The sequence below is a fragment of the Rhinolophus hipposideros genome, assembly GCF_964194185.1.
Source record: "Rhinolophus hipposideros genome assembly, chromosome: 24".
Classification (NCBI taxonomy): domain Eukaryota; kingdom Metazoa; phylum Chordata; class Mammalia; order Chiroptera; family Rhinolophidae; genus Rhinolophus; species Rhinolophus hipposideros.
In genome coordinates this window covers 21,313,925-21,335,006 of record NC_138070.1, presented here as the reverse complement: position 1 = coordinate 21,335,006, position 21,082 = coordinate 21,313,925, and the positions used below count along the sequence as shown (strand labels likewise).

At 39.9% G+C, this 21,082-nt stretch overlaps 1 protein-coding gene across 11 annotated transcripts in view; it reads right to left on the bottom strand.

The window, feature by feature from the left end:
- Nucleotides 1-21,082, bottom strand: part of SPECC1L (sperm antigen with calponin homology and coiled-coil domains 1 like) — a 124,358-nt gene that overhangs the window by 49,209 nt on the left and 54,067 nt on the right. For all 11 annotated transcript variants that reach the window (XM_081037329.1, XM_081037337.1, XM_081037335.1 and 8 more), the window contains 5 exons: nt 18,375-18,448; nt 17,085-17,260; nt 13,559-13,722; nt 9,847-9,938; nt 8,431-8,521 (listed from right to left, as the gene is read on the bottom strand). In XM_081037329.1, the coding sequence (XP_080893455.1) occupies nt 8,431-8,521; nt 9,847-9,938; nt 13,559-13,722; nt 17,085-17,260; nt 18,375-18,448 (597 nt within the window). The remainder of the gene's footprint in view (nt 1-8,430; nt 8,522-9,846; nt 9,939-13,558; nt 13,723-17,084; nt 17,261-18,374; nt 18,449-21,082) is intronic.

Here is a 21,082-nt window from a genome sequence, read left to right as displayed (position 1 = left end):
GCTCTAGTAGTCTGGAGGGGTAACAGACTGTATGAGGAGAGATAAGGATGGCTTGGACTTGGGTGGTACCAGGAGAGACAGAGATAAGTAAACAGATTCAAGGGCTCTTCAACTGGGTGGAATCAACAGACTTGCTGACCTAGTGGATATGGAGGTGAGAAGGAAGGAGGTTCCACGTACAGAGATATGACAGGGGAAGAGTATTATGGGAGGAAAAGAGATGAGAACACATTGAATTTGAGAACCCTATTAGATACCCAGGGAAGATGTGAACTAGGCAGTCAGAGAAGGAGTGCAGAAGAAAAGTCAGAGTGAACATATAAGTTTGGAAATTTTTAGCATATAGTTGATGGGATGAGAATGAACTTGGTGCCAAGGAAGTTATGGGAACCTTGGTCAAAGAAGTTTCATACACTGGTGGGGACAAATGTAAGGAAAGAATGTGTTGAGGAGTGGGAGACAGAAAGGAGACAAGCTGCACAAGGATGAGAAAGCCTAGTAGCTGGAGGAGGTGGGGAGATGGGGAGGGTTGTCTTTCTTAACATAGGAGGGCATTTTTAAGATGATGAGGGAAGAGAGCCAACAGAGAGGGTGCGGTTGAAGATACAGGAGAAGGGGATAATAGCATGAGGCTAACAGCATCTATGAAAGTCCAGGGGGATGTGATCCAGGGCTCAGATACAGGGATAAACCTACACAGAGATACTCTGTTCCCTTCCGACAGACAGGCAGCAGTAACATAAGCACACTAGGTCTGCTACTTAATTTTCTCTTATTTTAGATATCATAGAAATTAATAGGTGCAGGCGTTGTCCCTTTATTGTTTCCCTAATCAAATTTATAAGCAAAATAGTGGGTTTAAAAATAGAAGCCTAACTATCCAACTTCTGTTCACAGAGGAGGAGTTCCAAATGGACCAATGCTCCTGCCAAAAACAACTCTAAAATTTTGAAAAAATATTAAAATCAACTACTTAAAGCCACTGAAGAGAAACCAAAGCAGGCAGAAAAATGAAAGGAGTCTACACTTGGAAGAAGGAAATAGCACTGGGTGAGTTTCCCAGTTTTATGGCTTGTAGGCAGGGATATAGGCCCCAGCTGAGGCCATGTAAGGCAGTGCAAATTTGGTAGAAAATAGCCTTACTGCCTTGAAGAAACACAGGCTATATCTCAGAACAACCAAGACTGCTGGAAAGAGAGGGGGTAGGGGAAAGACCAGAAAGGAAAGAGTCACAAGTTCTGTACCATGTTTCCCTGAAAATAAGACCTAGCTGGACAATCAGCTCTAATGCATCTTTTGGAGCAAGAAATAACATGAGACCTGTTATTATATATCATCATATCATATCATATCATATCATATCATATCATATCATAAGACCGGTATCATATTATAGTAAAGTAAGACCAGGTCTTATGTTAATTTTTGCTCCAAAAGACGCAGTAGAGCTGATTGTCTGGCTTGGTCTTATTTGGGGGGAAACAGTATATAAACTCTGCCTACATCTTTCACTGACCTCTGAAATCCGCAAACAATCAGATTTCAAAGAGTTGAATTAAGGCCAAAATAACTGACCAGGTACTTCAACTTAAGAGGCTGGAATCTGAGGTGAGTCAAGTTAACTGCTTGCTAACAAAAATCAATTATCTGCAAAGGAACAAAAGAGAATCCAGAATCTCTATAACACGTGAGTTATGCTGCCCAAGAAACAATCCCAAATTACAATCCCACACAAACAAAAAAAAGGAAAAAGTGACGCATACTCAAAAGAAATGGAAACCTACCTGAAGATTATTATCTGTATGTTGGAATTAGCAGAAAAGAATTTTAAAGCAGTTATTACAAATATGCTCAATGTCACAAAGGAAAGTACGTATGTTCTCAACAAATGAACAAATAGGAAATCTCAGATGAAAGAGTTGCAAGAATATGAGACAGGCTCTCTCTGCGATGCAATGCAAAGGACAACCTAAAGCTGAAAATGGAGCAGACATTTAGAAAAATCCTCTGGAACACCAGCTCTCCCCCTAAACACGAAGTATTTATTACTAGAGCAACTGGAAACCTGTTGTGCAGTGAGGACATCACAGCAACAACGAAACTCAAAACCCAACCCAGCTCCTGAGTAGATTAACTCAAATGCCCACACTAAATACCTAGCAGAAGGAAAGAGGTGCCCATGAAAAGGCATAAAGCCAATTTACAATCCTACACAAGATGTCCAGCTTTCAAGAAATGATTATAAAATATACAAAAAACAAGGAAAAAATATATCGAGCTCACTATGTCAAGACACAAAATCATCAATAAAACCACAATCACATGTGGCATAGATGTTGGAACCATCTGACAGGGTATTTAAAATAACCATGATTAATATGTTAAAGCCTCCGATGGAAATAGGAGGCAACATGCAAGATCAGCTGGGATTTCCTAATTGATTTTCACTTACAGTTTCCATATCTCTGCTGAAATTAGACAAATCATATGAGAACTATGTCTCTGGTTCTCAACTGGGGGCAATTCTGCCAATGTGTTGCTTGGGACATATTTGGCTGCCACAAGTGGGGAGGCGGGGGTGCTACTGGCGTCTTAGAGGGTGCTTCATGTCTAGTGGGTAGAGGCCAGGGAAGTTGCTAAATATGCACAGAACAGAGAGTAGATTTTACTGTATATAATTTTTTTAATCAACCAGCATTGGGGAAAAGGGGATGGAATGCAGACTGTGACAAAATTCATCTAACTGTATTACAAATAACCACACTGAGACTGTGGTAAAAACAGGCGCTGACCAAAGTAATTTTGTAAAAACAGGTGTTTTGACTGCTACTCTAAGGCTGAACACAAAAAGAACTGCACGCAAACACCATACTCTGGTAAATTTGCTTCTCAGAGGGGTGTGGTTTAACAGTTTTGAAACTACTATAGACTAGGGTTGAACAAGTAAGTACACATATTGTAGATAATGCAAGCCAGGCTTCTCACTGTCAAGAGAAAGATGTTACAAATAAGGAAACAGAAAAGGCTAGAACGCACTCTTTGGGGCAGACTTGGAGTCAGAGGCATTCGTGTAAACTCGTGGTTTTTGATAGCTAGATGGATACAGAAAGAATAGTTCCACGTTTGTACGCATGGGCTGGTTATACATACATGAAATTTTCTTAGCTCTATCCAGAGAGGAACTGGAGGCAGTGAAATCTCAGCAGCAGTAAGTCCATCCAGCACCCAGATCTTGTTTTCTAAATACCATTCTCTAAGAAAAGTAACTCGGGTTCCTTGGAGAACTGGTTGATTCCAGAGCTCATGCAGGACATAAACAAGCCTGGATCATCTTGTGGTGCCCCAAGTAAGAAAATGCTTTTGAGGAGTTCGGTGCATCAAAGGGCAAGGAGTCAATGTGAAAGAGCTCCCAGTGGCCAAAGTTGGAATAACTTGAGCAACAAAATAACAATAATCAATTATAACCCAAGGGATAAATATCCGAGAGTCTATACTAATACAAGTGCTATAAATATAACAATAAGTATAACAACATAATGGAAATAATTCCTTACAAAAAGAGTATCACCACTAAAACACCACAGCAATCACTGCTGCAGGAAAAATGTACAAACAGATGTTAAAGTCAGGGAGAGAAAGTTTAAGCAGGAACAGAATATTTATCGATTACTAGCAGACAACAACCTTAACCAAGTGACCAAGGTCAACATCACCAATAATAAGACATATCGACATCATGTGCCCCTTGTCCCGTGACACTTAGAGGGGCACATCACCCCTGTGACAACCTTCCCAATAAAACATAACCTCAACTTAATCAGGAGAAAATATCAGACAAATCCATACAAAGAGATATTCCAAAAAAAATAACTGGCTAGTATTCTTCAAAAGTGTCAAGGTCAAGAAAGACAGGGAAAGGCTGATAAACTGTTGCAGACTGGTGGAGACTTAAGAAAATAAGACCAGTAAATACAAAGGGGGATCCTGGACTTGATCTTGGGATAGAAAATGAACATCAGTGGAAAAAACCGGTAATCCAATAAAGTCTGTAGTTTAGGTTAATAACATTTCAACGATATTGATTTCTTACTCTTGATAATTATTCTATGCTTATGTAGGATGTTCACATAGGGAACCTGGGTAAAGGGTAGAAGAGAGCTTTAATATTTTTGCAACTCTTCTGTTAATCTAAACTTATCTCAAAATTTTGATTTTAAAGACAGACAGAACACCTTAAGCAAATATTGCAACACATGTTCAAATGGACTGATTGCAACTTATGTTGAAAAGCATTTTTGAAAAGATAGACTGCAGGAAGGATAGAGTGGTGGGTAAATATGTGATAAAGAGAACACAGGAAAATGCTGTAGAATCTTGGTAATGAGATGGACATTCACTATACTATTTCTTTCCACTTTTCTGTAGGCTTGAAAATTTTCATAATACTTTGGGAAAAAACAGAAGCTAGATACTTGGTCTATCAAGACAAATACCAAGAACCATAGAGAAGAAAAGGAAAATGGGGGTGGGGATGGCTTAGAATTGAATAGATATCCATTAGGCTATAAACACAGAGAGGCAGGATTTCTGTCTGAATTTCTCCTGGGAATTTCCCCACTAAGGCTGGATCTAGGGCTGGGCCAAAATCTGATTTAGATCTACTCTTTGGAGAACAAAAATTGCTATGAAACCTTTTTAACAGAAAGTTTTCTTTTTTATTTTAACTTAAAAGTAAAGAGATAATAATTTTTAACAAAGGCTTAGCTTTCTATTTCTAGAAAAATCTCCAAACTTTGTGTCCTATTTATTATGTATACCCTTACCATAAATCAATGTTTTTTCAAAATACTGAGTTTTGAAAAAATTTTACATCTCTAAGCCTCAAGTAATACTATTTACATAGATAACAGTATGAATTTCTTTACAGAACATGACTAAAAGTGGACTAATCAACTTTCTCAGATATTTACATATCTGAGCTGGTAACACAGACATGACACTCACGAGGTCACACTGACACTGGACAACCCCAGGCTCTCCAACCACCTGAACCATCAGCTGAGGTCTTTGCTTAACACTCTGGACCTTTTGAAGATCACTGTGCAAATGGGGACAGTAAAGACCTTCCCAACTACCTATATCCATGTACCTGGTAGCTGATATATCCTTTCCTGCTTAGGCCACAGACACTAATTCACATGCTGTCTACAAAGACTCACTGAGGCGGTGCCAGTCATGACCGCAACCATTTAACTCAACTGCTGACAATACTAATAAAAGAGCATTTGATTAGTTCATTTATAAGATTTCTCTGGTCTAAAACATTCTCCTACAACTGACATACAAGCATGATGCTAAAATACAACAAACAAAAACCCCACACCTGTTATAAAATACTTAACTGCAAAAAAAACAACAAATATTCTAATTTAAGTGTAGTAGAACAAGAGGCAGCACCCTTTTAAATTTCAGTAATGAAGCCACTAAAACTTTCAAAATGAAAATTATAGACTGTATTTTTTTAAATTTAGGCCAAGATAAAGGTGACAATCAAAGAAGTAAAGCAGTTCAAGACAGCTCAAAAATACTACTCTCTTATCACAGTTTGGATAACCGCGGTGGCTTTTTATGACCAAGAATCATTTGGTTGTTCTTAGTTTTGTAAGTGGTTTCTTTCTCTAGTGATTGTGTAAGATAAGATCACACTATCAACAAATTCTCAGATAAAAATTCACCTAAGTGTGTTTCCCTCTGTCTCCTGTATTTGCACTGTTTCCACTAAGCCCCATTAAGGCATTATAACAGACTAAAGTGGAGAATTAGACTGGCATTAACACAGACTGACCACGCACACCCCATGCCCAATGGCATTATCATTTGATACATTACCAGATAATAAAAAGAGCAGAGCCAGGAAAAGGTCTGATTCAACAGAGGCCTGGAGACACGTTAACACATTTAGTCTGTGTTTTCAATAACCTTGGCCCATAGACCTTCCACACCCCATTCCCCACCCACAAAAGCCATGGCAATAAGAAAAATGAAACAATAATCTTTGTCTAATTATCCTTTACTAAGAATCACTTGGGTTGCTTGTGAAAACGAAGTTCCCAAAGTTATCAACAGATAAGTTCAAGGAACACTGCTGGTGCTGGCTTTCCCTGGTAAACCGTGCCCTGCTGTGAGCCAAGCAAGGTGAGCCTGGAGGGTAGCAGTCAAAAGGGGAGAAGGCCCTCCCCGAGGTAAAATTGGAGCGAAGCCAGGATCCCTCCTCCTGGACAAGTGTTCCAGAAGAGGAACACCTGTCAGGCATGTCAGGCTGCTAAGTCAGGAGTGTGCCTGAGTACGCAGGACACAAGGAAGCCCATGCGGCTAGACAGACAGACGGAGAGAGAAAGGTGACGAGGCCAGACAGGCAACTGAGGCCAGGCTGGGAGGGCCTGGCGGCCACTAAGAGAACTCAAGCTTCTCTTCTGAATGAAATGGGAGCCAGTGGAAGGTTCTGAGAACAGTGACCTGTTCCAATTTATATTTTTCAAGACTACACTGACTGTGGGGTTAAGAACAGACTGGGCGGGGGATTAGGAACCTTTTGCCAGAACGCAGGTGAGAGGTGATGGTGGTAGTGGAGGAAGAGCAATATTCCGGGTGCATTTCAAAGGTAGAGCAAATGGGTTTCCTAAAGAACTGAACAGGGTTCAGATATGGGGGTCTAAGATGAAAAAGGGAGTTAAGGATGATTCCAAAGTTTCTGGAGGAGGAAACTGCCATTAACTGAGGTAGAGAAGTCTACAGGCTGAATGAGTTTGGGAAATGTGGGAATCTTGTCCGGGACGACCTCAGTGGGAGAGTATTCAACATGCAAATGTGATGTGTCAAATAGGCAATTGGATACACACCTCTCGAGTCCATAGGAGAGGAACAGGCTGGAGATAGAAATTTGGCGGTCCTCAGAATAAAAGCAGTAGTTAAAGCCACGAGACACAGTAACGGAGTACAGACAGAGAGAAGACAGGCGTAGGGACTGAGCTCTGGGGTACACCACCACTTACTGGTCAGGGAGGAGCAACAAGCACAGGAGACAGAGCAGCAGCAAAGGCGGGAGGAAAAGATGCAAGAGTGGGGCATCATGAAAACCAAAAAGAACATCCTGGAAGAGGGAGTGCTCCACACGGCCAAATGCTGCCGCCAGTTCACAGCAGATGAGGACTGAGAGCTGACTGGGTTGGCAACACCTCACTGGCAACCTCGATGAAAGCAGCTTGAGGGAACAGGAAAGATGAAAGCGTGTGTGCGGGGCTTAGGAGAGCCTGGGAAGAGAAGGGTTTAAGAATCCCATGAGCTAGGTATTCTAAGGGGAGAAAAGACCTCGGGTCATAATTGACAAATGAGCTGCAAGACACGGAGCAGGGGTAGAATGCACATCTTGGTGCCGGGAAAGCAGCCGCAGTGCCATCTTCCACCGTCCCTAAATGTTGCACAAGCAGCTTACTGAACACTCCAGACTGGCAGACATGGGGCCAGTTTCACTGCCAAACTGAACTCTTCCTTCAGGTACTTTAATGGAATAAGGGAAATAAGTCTGCTGATTTCTTCCCCACACCTACCGAAACCTTGTAGTCTTCCCGACAGAGCCGAACACCTACTTTCTACAACCGAGAGAATGCACAGAGGAATGGTGGGGGTAACCGGCTGGTAGCAGTTACGAGGAGCCCCAGGCTCCTGAGTGACGCGCACACCTGCTTAACATCTGCACACCTATCCCAACGCAGCGCTGCCTGTCACAGCCCACGCCAATGCCACAACCATTTTCCTAACGCACTGTCGCACCACACGTAAAAGGCAGTGTGGGTAAGAGAAGGAAGGAGCCGTGATCTCAGCAGAGGGGACGGCCTTAGGTGCCAGCTCCACCGCAAAGAGCCATCTATGGGAGAATGGGCAAGGCCCTTCACAGTACGGAGAAACACTGCTGGGCTTCATCTTCTGGAGTCTCAATTTCTTCTTATGAACAACAATACAGAGCACAGAGATTTTTAAAATGGGCTCTGGAGTCAGGCTGCCCAGGTCTACTATTCATTAACTATGTTAACCTGTGTTAAGATTAACTTTCTGAAGCCAAATTTTGAGTATCTGTAAAATGGGGTTACAATGTGTACCCCACGAAGAAGTATGGAACACAGTGCCCTGCAATGGTGTGTGCTTTCTATTACCCATCCTGATGTCATGAGAGAGCTGTCTTCCAACATGCATTTGTTAACAACTAATCTCCCCATTTGTAATTAATGCATACGAGTAGTAAACTTTTGATAAAGATGTATACCAGACTGGTTATAATAACATCAAGAACAAAGAAAATGACAATTTTGTTAACCAAAAAAGTCAGAATAAAAAAATTAACAAAAGTGAAATACTGCAACCTATGAGATGTACCTTGAACAGGAATTTCCCCGTAGTTTGGTCTCTTATCTGACAGGGCTGTCAGGGGTTTGGATGTAGAGATTGGTCCGCTTATAGAATGTCTCTGAAATCATAAGATAAACAGTGTCTAAGTTAGGTGAAATCCGGAGCCAGCTGGGCCTTACAGACAAAGTCGCAGAGAGTAAATATTTAGTTATGAACTTCCCTAATTCCTTCCATACTATTATACACGTAGTAAGGCTGAAAATCCCCCCCCACACATATAATGTGACCAATATACTATTTTAAAAATTAATACAGAAAGGGCCGATGTGCTCTTTACTCAGTTTTCCCCAAAGATAACATCTTGTCACTCTACAGTGTAATATCACAAGCAGGATACTGACATTAACATAGTCAAGATACAGCCTGCTTCAATCACAAGGACCCCTCCTGTGGCCTTTAGACAATTACACCGTCCCTCCCCCTCCCTGACCCCACATCACTGACCCCTGGCAACCACTGGTATTCTGAGTATAATCTCATTATTTTGTTTAAAGAGAATTCTTAAATACACCAATTAGCGAATGCTCCTACTGTACTTTTATTTACTCCTCTCTAAATTCATGCCTTGCGCAGACCCTACCACTCTGAATCTGGGCTGGCCTTATGACTTCCTTAGACCAAAAGAATGGGACAAAAGTGACAGTCCAAACTCCAAGCCTAGGTCTTCATAGACTTTGCTAAGTTCTACTTTGACTCTCCGGGAGCAAAGGAGCCTGAGAGGAAAGACCACATGGAGAGGGCGGCCCTGCTATCCCCACTGAGCCCAGGCCGCAGCCCATCCTCTGGCTAAGTTCTGGTGCTGGAACGAGCCCATGCAGAGCCAGCAAAGAACTGCTTAGTCAACCCAGAGAAATGTGAAAAATAATAAATTGCTGTTTTAAGCCACTAAGTTTTGAAGTGATGCGTTATGCAGCATAGGCTGAGGAACGCTAACTACATGTTCTACCCAGAGAGGTATCTTAGTATGCTGGTTAAAAGCATGGTCTCTATAGCCACACTATCCAGGTTCGAATCCCAGCTCTACCACTTCTTAATTGTATGCCCCTCGGCGAGTTGTTTACCGTTCTGGGCCTGTTTCCACATGGGAAAAGGAGGGATAAGAACAGTACCTAATACCCAACAGAGAACATTACGAGGTATTCGCAACAGTGTGGAACACATAGTAAGTGCTCAATAATGGTTAGCTATCACATTAGAGATTTTCAGAATAACACAACCGACATTCACATAACTTACCTCAACTAAGGACATTCACAGTACTTTAGGAAACAAATCCCAACTGGCTCCCTCATGTAGTAGTCACTTGCCCCCAGAAATAAGTGGGACTGACTCTGAAGAGGACAACCTTCCACATGCTGAGACTCCAAGGCCTCAGGCACTTACCTGCATGGGGGAGACAGCTGCCGCGGGGGGCGTTTTCATAGGGCTTGGACTCAGAGGTGTGCGAGGAATTGCAGCTGCCGTGGGGTTTGGTACTAGAAAAACAACAAGCACACCAGTACATAATGATACATCCGGGTACAGGGGGAGCCTTTATAACTGGTTTCCGCTGCAGAGTTCACTGGCTTACCCAACGCGCTCAGCTCCCCTAGGAACTGTCCTGACTGATGCCCCTGAACACACAGCCATGCCTGCCCAGGAGACTGTGCTTCTCCTGCCACCAGGTGGACTGTTTGTTCCCTGGTGTGTTTATTTCCAACCCTGTTTATTCCAATCATTTCATTTTTGTTAATTAGTTAATTTAAGGTTAAAGTGCTCCATAAATCAATGAAATCCAAGTACAAGAAAGCCCAGGAGGAGTATGCCTGTACCTACATCAGGGGAGAAGCCTGGTACGTAGAACATGTGCACTAACTGTGTATTTCAGTTGTTTCCATGTCTGGCTATTGTGAATAGTGCTGCTAGGAACATTCGTGTACGAGTATTTGAATATTTATGTTCACTTCTTTTGCATATATAACTAGGAATAGAATTTCTGGGTCATTTAGATGTATTTTACTACAAAATATTTTTTAAAAAAGATCAGTATAGAAGCAGATTATCTTTTTGCATTTAAGCCCTTTTTATTAATACTTCGAATAACTGCATGATTTTAGTCTAGTGTAGACATTCTATTATCATTTTATTTTAGAAGTATATACATTTTTCAAGTCCTCTTTCATCTTACCCCATCATATTATACAGAGGTAGCCCCTAACAGTTGTTCTGAGTGCCTCTTTTTTGCACTTTCAATGAAAATATCTATGTACTTTAAAAAACAAAATGAGATCACACTATGCAATACTGGTGTGCAACTTGCTGTAAAGGGTTGCAGACATATTTTAACATTGGTGCTTCAAGAACTACCTCATCTTTGTTAAAGATGCAAAGTTTTTTACTGCATCAATGGGCCATAACTAGCTTAACCCTTTTAATGGGCATTTAAGCTATTTCCAGGTTTTCCATTTTCTCCCACACTACACTGAAAACTTTATATATGTATCTGTCTTTACACACTTGTGCCAATATCATGTCGAAGAACTTTGGGGTCTGTGAATATGGCACTTTAAATTGGAAGGTACTACCTGAGCTATACTCCAAAACGCTACGCCAACAGTGTGTGTGTGAGTATACAAGTGACTTTTGCTCGGATTTTCAGTCAAAGAAATCTGATTTGTAATCACAGAATATAGATTCTAGAAATTCTACTCTTATCAGAGTGAATTAGCATAAAGCCTATTGTATAAAGAATTTCTAGATGAAAACTTAAGCTTAAGGACATATGACAATTAGTTGTTTTAAAAAAAAGGACATCCTTTCCTGTTCCCAGAGCTGAGATTAGAGAGATGAAAAGCAGCCAGTCATTTGAAGGTGGGGAGGACATGCTTCCAGGTTCTCCTGGCAGGCCTGGCTTGTTTCAGGACCAGAAGTAGAGTATAGCTGGAGTGTACAGGGTAGAGGAAGAGTGGGAAAGAGGAAAGCAGGTCAGACCATATAAGCATCTGGGGATCTGAATTTCATTCTAACTATAATAAGGCAATTAAATGATTTTAAGCAAGAAAAGACCTTTCTATCATGAAATGAAATGAAGTGACTAATTAGGAGGTTAGTGAAATTAATAGTTGATGGTGGCTGAACTAGTATTTGATTGTACCATTAGAGATGGAGAGAAGTAGACAGAGAAAAGGTATGCAAGTTGGAGGCAGGCTGGAGGTCTTGCTAATGGATTAGATATGGAGGTGAGGAAGAAGGACTTAAGGAAGAAGAAAGATTACTAGATTTCTGGCTTACACGTAAATAACTGGGTGGAATAGTGCTACCATTTATTTACAGATTTGGTTTTGGACATAATAAAATGTCTAGGAGACACCTGAGTGTCAATGTCAAGTAGGTATTTGAATATACAGGCCTGAAAAAGTTCAGAGAAAGGGACAATGATGAAGTCATACAGCTCAAAGTTCTTAGGCACAGAGAAGGTACTCAAAGTCACAGGCATATTGGGGCGGCCAGATGGCTCAGTTGGTTAGAGCATGAGCCCTGAACAACAAAGTCAAGTTCAATTCCTGCATGGGATGGTGGGCTGCGGCCCCTGCAACTAAAGATTGAAAACAGCGATTGGATTTGGAGCTGAGCTGCACCCTCCACAACTAGATTGAAGGACAATGACTTGGAGCTGACAGGCCCTGGAGAAACATACTGTTCCCCATTCCCCAATAAAATTAAAAAAAAAAAAAGAACCTTGGGTTCAAAGAGCATTTTATGAATTTGACTCCAAAGGCAATGGAAGTAAAAGCTAAAATAAACGAATGGGACTATATGAAACTTAAAAGCTTCTGCACAACAAAAGAAACCATCGACAAAAAAGAGAGGCAACCAACTGAATGGGAGAAGATTTTTGCAAACAGTGCCTCTGATAAGGGGCTAATATCCAAAATATACAAGGATTTCATAAAACTCAACAACAAAAAAACAAACAACCCAATTGAAAAATGGGCAGAGGACCTGAAGAGACATTTCTCCAAAGAGGATATAAAAATGGCAAATAGACATATGAAAAAATGCTCAACATCACAAATCATCAGAGAAATGCAAATAAAAACCACAATGAGATATCACCTCACCCCAGTCAGAATGGCTATCATCAACAAGACAAATAGTAACAAGTATTGGAGAGGCTGTGGAGAAAAAGGAACCCTCATACACTGTTGGTGGGAATGCAGACTGGTGCAGCTGTTATGGGGAGGCAGTTTGGACGTTCCTCAAAAAATTATGAATAGAATTACCATATGACCCAGCAATCCGTCTCCTGGGTATATACCCAAAAAATCTGAAAACATTTATCCATAAAGACAAATGTGCTCCAATGTTCATTGCAGCTTTGTTTACGGTGGCCAAGACATGGAAACAACCAAAATGTCCTTCGATAGATGAATGGATAAAGAAGTTGTGGTATATATACACAATGGAATACTATTTGGCTGTAAGAAAAGATGAAATAGGAGCATTTGTGACAACATGGATGGATCTTGAGAGTTTAATGCTAAGCAAAATAAGTCAGACAGAAAAAGCAGAGAACCCTATGATTTCGCTGATTTGTGGTATATAAACCAAAAACAACAAAAGAACAAGACAAACAAATGAGAAACAAAAACTCATAGACACAGACAATAGTTTAGTGGTTACCAGAGAGTAAGGGGGGAGGGGGGTGGTAGATGAAGGTAAAGGGGATCAAATATACGGTGATGGAAGGAGAACTGACTCTGGGTGGTGAACACACAATGGGATTTATAGATGATGTAATACAGAATTGTACACCTGAAATCTATGTAATTTTTCTAACAATTGTCACCCAGATAAATTTTTTTTAAAAAGTCACAGGCATATGTGAAAATACATCTCTCCATGGGGTAAGGCACAAGTTTGAGCTCAAGATCTCGGAAGCTGACTAGATGCCAAATCTCCTATTAAAATTCCTGTATAGTAAGACTAACGCATTAATCATATACGAAATTTAATGAGCCTCAGAGAGAGTTAGTAAAGAACATCAAAGTAGCCCAGAGAACACAGGTGAGTGCCTATGACTGCCTGCCCCTACCACGACGTGTAAGGAAATTACCTTGAGATGCACTGTCGAAGGACTTGATGAGGGTTTTTACTGTAGGGGTTGGTTCGGAGGAAGTTGAGGACCTTCTACTCAGTCCCATCCCTTGCCTTAAGGCTGCCAAATCTCTCTCAACAGCATTCATGTAGTTATACACGCGGCCTCGCTCCTCTTCTTGCCTGAAAACAATATTGAAATCAGGACATTTTTTACATATATACCAGATAATACACATTTTCCCCTCCCAACTGAAAAGCATTAAAAACTATCAGTTTAAAATAAAAAATAGTATCAGTTGAGCTGAATAAATTACCTGGTCTAACAGTCTCATTTGCTTGGTCAATCCCAGGAAATGATATTAAAATTTTTATATCAGGTTATCCTAAGTACAGTAAGCAACCATCAGTTTCCATTTGCAGCTGAGCAAGTGTAAGGTGAGGACATCGGTAATCAATTAGCAGTAACATGGGAGGTGGACCTGCCGAGATCCTGACTGAGAACGGGGGCTCCCGAGGTTCTGGGCTGCTGAGAAGGCCCGGCTCCTCTCAGGAGAGTCTGGGAATTCACCAATACTTATGGATAATCTATACTGGCTCTAGCTAACATGCCATGTGTAGACATGGAAATACAAAGAAATGAAATCAAAACCCCTCCTTTTAAATTAAGAAACACAAAAACAAAAAACTTCTGTAGTCTCCAAATAGAATTTCTACAAAGGGGGGAAAAAAGATTGAGCCCATATTAGTAACATGAGTCTCCTACATGCTGAGTGTGACAGACCATGAGTCATCTAAAAACTCGATTCAACTACATTTCTTGCCAGCTCTAATTCACTGAGCTAACACACAAGTTTTCATCTGGGAGGAGCTTTTAGTTACAGTTTGTACATGTCGTGTAACTGGCAAGTTAGTTTATAGTGGACAAAAATGAAGCCAGTCCTTAGGAAAATTTGTCTTTGGTGGCCAATGAGCTCGTCTGACACTTTTCTGCCTCAAGATTTACCAGAGAGTCTCATGCTAAGAAGTTTTGATAAAGAATATGCGTAAGCGTTATCAAACTTTTTGGTCTTTAGAGCCCCTTTCCACTCTTAAAAATTACTGAGGACCCCTAAAAGCTTTTCTTTATCTCTACTGACATTTACCACATTAGATAGTAAAACTAAGAAATATTTAGAATATTTAATTCACCTGAAAATAAAAATAAACCCAGGACTTTATGAAAAATGACTTTTTAAAAACCATAAAACAACGGATAAGAATAGCAGCGTTTTTACATTTTTGCTCATCTCTTTAATATCTGACTTGATAGAACATTGCTAAGTTCTCATTTTTTCTGTATTCTATCTGTTGCAATATGAAAAAAAGCAGGCCTTATACACATATATATTTGGAAAAGGGAAGACAATTTTAATGATATTAAACTAGATAACTGTGGCTTTTTAGATAACTACGACTATTCTTCCTTGGTACTACACTAAAACGCAACAAGTGGTAGTTACTTAAAAGTTAGTTACAAAAAAAAAAAAGTTACTTGCAATTTGGAATCTAAAACCCTATAAATGAACTTTTCTACTCTGTCCATAAAATCCCCTGGTCTATCTTGTACTTTGAATGGCTCTTTTGCCCATACATGATTGTAACATCATGCATTGGTCATACGGAAAATACTCGTTCACTGAGTTACACGGATTTTCCGAGTGTTGACGTCTGTCATTATTCAATTTATTTTTTAAAAGTCACATTTGCTAATATCACCAATGATCTCATCAGGAAGCTCTTTAAATATGTAACGCTGCCATGCTCAAAATGTCAGATACAAGTTTTCCAAAATCCTACCATTCACTTGAAAGCCCACACTTTACCACTGGGACCATATTGTCAGTTGTTTTCCTTAAAGTGTCCGCTCTCTTAATCATTTTCAAGAAAAATCCACCAAATACCAAAGTCTGAATATCCAGTTAATCTGTCAGTCAATCTCAAGTAAAAATGAAAAAAGAAAACAGCTCAAACTAAAACAATCATACCATGCTTTCCTCCAAACAGCCTCATCCTTGGGTATATGCAAGTGCTTTATGTGTACTTTCCATTTCATCACTCAGAACATTAAAAAGAATATACTCAAGGACCAACATTTAGTAATATTAATAATTTATTGCTTCATCATAGATATCTTTAAGTGAAACCTGCATTTATTTAAAATGCAAGTTTGTGGTGGTCAAGAATATAATGACTGCAAGTATAATTTGTTGCCAAGGCCTCGATTCATCAACAGTTTATGTTTGTTTTTCAATCTCAATGCAGATGTCAACACAGCAAAAGGGCAAACAACATGTCAGTACTATTACGAAAATAGTTAGACCTCACAGACCTCACTCTGAGAACTGCTGCTCTACAAGATACTTCTTTCAGGACGTACTGCCTTCAAATGTGTTTCTCAAATACTGATAAGCTTTCAGGATTCAATGGAACGATTCTTTAAGAGTTGAATTTCAATCATTCAGGTAAACTTTAGAATAGAACATACTATTCATTTAATAGTATCCAGAAAAAAACGGTAATATAATACAAGTTTTATACCAATGGAGAAACAATAATCTGGCTCATTCCATGATCTGTCTTAAGGTCAAAGAAAAATGGTTGAGCAATACCACCCACAGGGCTATACACTAGAACCAGGCGACAATAAAATGTGATAGCTTTTCAAAGATACACTGTTAAATATTTTTCTGAAATTCTTTCCTGTCTACTTAAGAATTACTCGAAGTAATGAATAATCAAATTCTTAATAATAACCTCAAACACAAAAACTACTCTCCCCCACTCACTGAGGAACTCTGAGTACATCACAAATGTCATCTCACCTAATACTTTCTCTGGGTTCACAGTGATCTCTATGTGAGATGGGAAAAGATACAACTGTGGAGATTATGTGCTTATGAGCATGAACCAAGTGAAAACTCCTCAAATGAATGAAATGAAGAAATTCACTTGGGTCTCTAATAATACTAGCTAAAGCATACTCATCAGGCCCTGAGTGCTGTGGAGGCGTATCTCACCTAAGCCTTACAACAACCCTGTAAAGCAAGTAGTATTGCCTCTGTTTTAAAGATGAACAAACTGAGGGCCCTGACCAAGATCACACAGCTAGTTAGAGGCAGAGCTGGACGGGAGCCACGTCTGCCTGCCTCCCGAGTCCACATCCTTAATCACGAGGCTATAATTAAAGAAAAGCCACAGGGTGGGAATGTGAGGATAGAGGAAGAGAGACAACCATAATGTACCCTGTGCCAGGGATCCCTCCATAATGGACCCCTCCAGAGATGCTGATTGTGGACACTGCCAACAACTCTGAAGGATCCAAATAGATTGCGCTGTTTCACAAGTGTCATAAAACGAGGCCAAGCTGAGTAACTTCCACTCGATCCAAACTCACTCATACCAGTGTCACATGCCACATTCTTTCCATAATAGCACATGACGAAACTGGGATTTAAGTGTTCTCTATTGAAACATACATGCACAACTGGACTCTCAAAACATACTTGCGTGACTTTATTTCCTCCAATTCTTTTGTGAGTTTCTCATTTTTTTCTTGAGCTTCATGTAATCGGCGCTTCAGGTCACCAATCTCCTCTTGGGCTTCAGATTTAATGTCATTTGCAATGACTACTGCGGTCTGGAGATCAGCTTGAAACTGCCGCCATTCTGCAGATTCTTCCTATATGAAAAAACTAAATTTTCATTTCCAAAAGAGAGCAATGAAGATTTATTTAAAAACAATAAAATGTGTTTATGATTAGGTTGCGGCAAAGCACTATTCCAAATGATGATAAATTTCTTTTAAACCCCAGGGAATCACCATTACCTATAGATAAGAGGTAATGCAATTATTATTATTGAACTTGTTCTCAATGAGGAAAAGATTTTCTAGCTACGTATCTGTCTACTGAGGCATCAGAGTGCTCATAAATACTAATGATGGCAATGTCAAGCCTCCCTTCCTCTGGCAAGTTTCAAAGTAAGTCTTACGAAAATAAACACATCCAAAATTTACAGCACTTTACCTCTGAAAAGTTCAAGAAGGTATTATAGATAAATGGTATGCAAACCATAATGAAAGATCTTATAGTGAAACACTATAAATATCCTGACATCAAAAACCAACAGGGAAAAAAAAATCAAAAGTAAAGGAAAAGGAAGAGGAAGCCAGAAGAAAAACACTCAACTTAATCTATGCAGACAAAATCATAAAGAGACAAAGAGGAGCTAAGGAACTGTATGGTCCAGCGCTTCCCAGAGCTGCCGAGGATGCGGGGGAAGCCTGCTCAGGGCATCACCTCCTCCACAGCCACAGCTGCCCACACCCAACCCCAGTGCCTGTGACTCCGAAGTAATGTTTCGACATCATGAAGGCAGCCTGAGCAACTGAGGCATGATCCAGACCATGAGATTAGTGTCCTCACCCTCTGCATCAGAGTGGTGGCACGGCTGTTTGCAAGCTGATCAAATCCACAAAAGATGGAAAACTCCTATGAAAACAGCTTAGGTTTTGGGGTACCTTATAATCCAGAGCTAATAAAACTTTCTTTCCAAAGTATAACTCTTGCTTCTTACACCCATCTTTCTGAAATTACCTCATAAATTACCAATACATTCTTCTCTCTAGAACTTATCACCAGTCCCAATGTGAAATGATGACATTTGCTTTCTGCCCAAAGCCCAGTAGGGTCAATATTATAACTGTATGTGGAGCTTAACATGAAGGATAACACAGTCAACTTTCAGAAAACTGTTTTCTAATGAATGAGATCATACATGAAGATTTATCCTACCCGAAGTCTCCTGTGCAGGGTCTTGATTTCTCTTTCCATGTCATGTTTTTGGTCCTGGAGTTTTTTAACCGTATCTGAAAAGATCACAAAAGTTTAAGTATTTATTCTTAGAGCTGTATTCACAAGGAATAGTGTAAAGGGAGGAGGTACTTAAATATGACATTCAAAAAAAGTCATCCTACCCAAACTTTTTATTTTTTACATAAAACTTTAAAAAAGCGTTGCTTACTCCAATATTAACCAATATTACTTTCTAAGGAAAATATCAACTTTAAATAACAATTTCAGGATTACTTCCTTCCTCAGAGTCTTAACTCTGAAACAAAAAGTTAAGCAAAATCAATTGTTAGAAACACACATACTGTTGGCTCACGACCAGTCAAAACAACACTGACTGCTATTAAAATGTGAACTTTTAATCACAAGGGTTATTAATCTAAAGTATTTATGTAAGCCTAATTTACACACTGGAATAAATTACAGGAATGCGGTAAATCAATAAAATTTTTACAAACAATTATATAACACCCTGGGGAGCTACTATTTACATTTATTCTAGGGAAAGTCTTTTCACAAAATAAAAAATGTATTTATATAGTAAATCAATACTCCTCAAATTATTTCACAATATGAATTTTCTTCAATTTCATTCACTGTAAACACTTAACGAGTACCACTAATATACAAAGCACCATACCAGCTGGAGCGGGGCTGCAAAGATAAAGGCACAGCCAAGGTCAGTCCCCGTGGAACGAGAAGTACATGGAGCAATCACTTTCTGTTTATAGGTTCTACTCTAAAATCCATGCTTAAGGGGAAATGCCTTAGGAGGGTGCCATGCTGGTGACTGCCATGCGCTCAATCTGTCACAGCTGGCTACTTCAACAGCTCAAGAACTGATAACTTTCTCTTTGGTTAAGTACCAGAAAAGGCACATCTGGTGACAAATATTCTGACTTTCCCAACCGTACCCACCCCAATAGATCCCTGTCCTTTCTGTTCCAACTCTGCCTTCTACAGCCTTGTAACTGGTGCTGCCAACACTATTACATTTCTTTAGACATCTGTTTCTACCACTAGACTGAAAACACTTCAAAGGCAGGAGCCGTGTGGTGACTTCACAGCCCCAGCACCTGGCACGTGGTAGGACTGTAAATGGAATAAACGTATAAATATGCAAGAGAAAGCAAAACTAAAATCATTCCCTGGGATTATTTTTTTAAATATTCCGTTGACAGAACTTAACTATGTTCAGGGACATCATAACTACAGACGTGGTGTTTCTGAGTAACAGTCCCTCCCATTCCTTACATGTAGTAGCAGGAGCCCAGGCATAGCGAACCCTTGCACACGATGACACATGTAACCAAAAGACTTCCTTAAGGTGACAAATTATTAGCTTTTTATCAAGACCCTAATATATGAGTATGCCGATCTTTTCTTACACTGTTTTCCTCCTCCCAATTCCAGCAGGAACCTGCTCTGCTAAAACCTTTGTGACTTTATACTTTTAATTCAATGCTGGTACATTTGTGTTCTGATATTTTAAAATGACATGAATTCACTTCAGTAACAAAATGAAGCCCAGAATATATATAACAATTATATGTGTAATCAGCATTATAAATATGTAATGATACTTTTTAAAAAACTGGATAAACAATAAATGAGATAAAATATGGGGGAAAAACTGGCCAATTTTGGCACCTGGTAAGTAACCTCCTCCCATACAGTCCCCCAAAAATTGTTCAACTAAGTTAGGGCCTATGAAAGAAAAGGGGTTCAAAATTAAATCATTAATTCAACAAGTCTCGTAAGTATCTACTTCATACCAGGGAAGCTGGTACATTGTACCAGGCTTTTTTCTAGGTGCTTTAAGATATAAGGGAAAGGAAAAAAATGATTTAGTCCCCATCTTCTTAAGAGACAGAAAGGCCAATCGTATGTCCAGCTAGCAAAGACAGATGTTTTCATGTGCACATTGCATTCATTTAAAAGTTTGTCTAGATACAAGCTACTTCAGTCAAACCTAGTTAAACTAAGGGTCAGACAGGGCATCCCAGTTGGTTAAGGGCGAACTGGACTCCGAGGGGAGCGGATGAGTCCAGTACCAGTATCAGTATCCCCAGAGGCAAGGACTCCTCTGGGACGCAACAGGGAAACTTGGCTCTGTCTGACCATGTGGGCAAACTGAGGGGCTTGGTGATATTAGCAGACATAGATTAAGGAGTAAGAACAGAAGCTGAAATATGTCTAGCACTGAAAACACAAGGGATTACACCTTGCATTTACACCGTATCCACTTATATGCAAGAAATAATTTATAATTGAAACAGGCAAGAAAACGAAACTAATTTCTCCTCCTCTGCTGAAAATAGTTTTCCTTTTCTTTTAATCTCAAAGGGCACATATACCTATCTTTAGATAATTCACAGAAGATAAATGACAGCTAATCCTACTACAGGTCACTTTTAACATCTGGTGTCTTGATTTTCAGGTGACATTTTAAGTCACATGGCTATCTTGGCCATCTTAGACTGATCGTAAAATCCGAAATTTTACTCATTTCATTTGTTCTTATCCTTTTCTCTTTACCAACCACTACATTCATGGCCACAGAATTCATGATTACTATTCTTAAAAGGACATTCTTGGGCGGCCGGATGGTTCAGTTGGTTAGAGCGCAAGCTCTGAACAGAGTTGCTGGT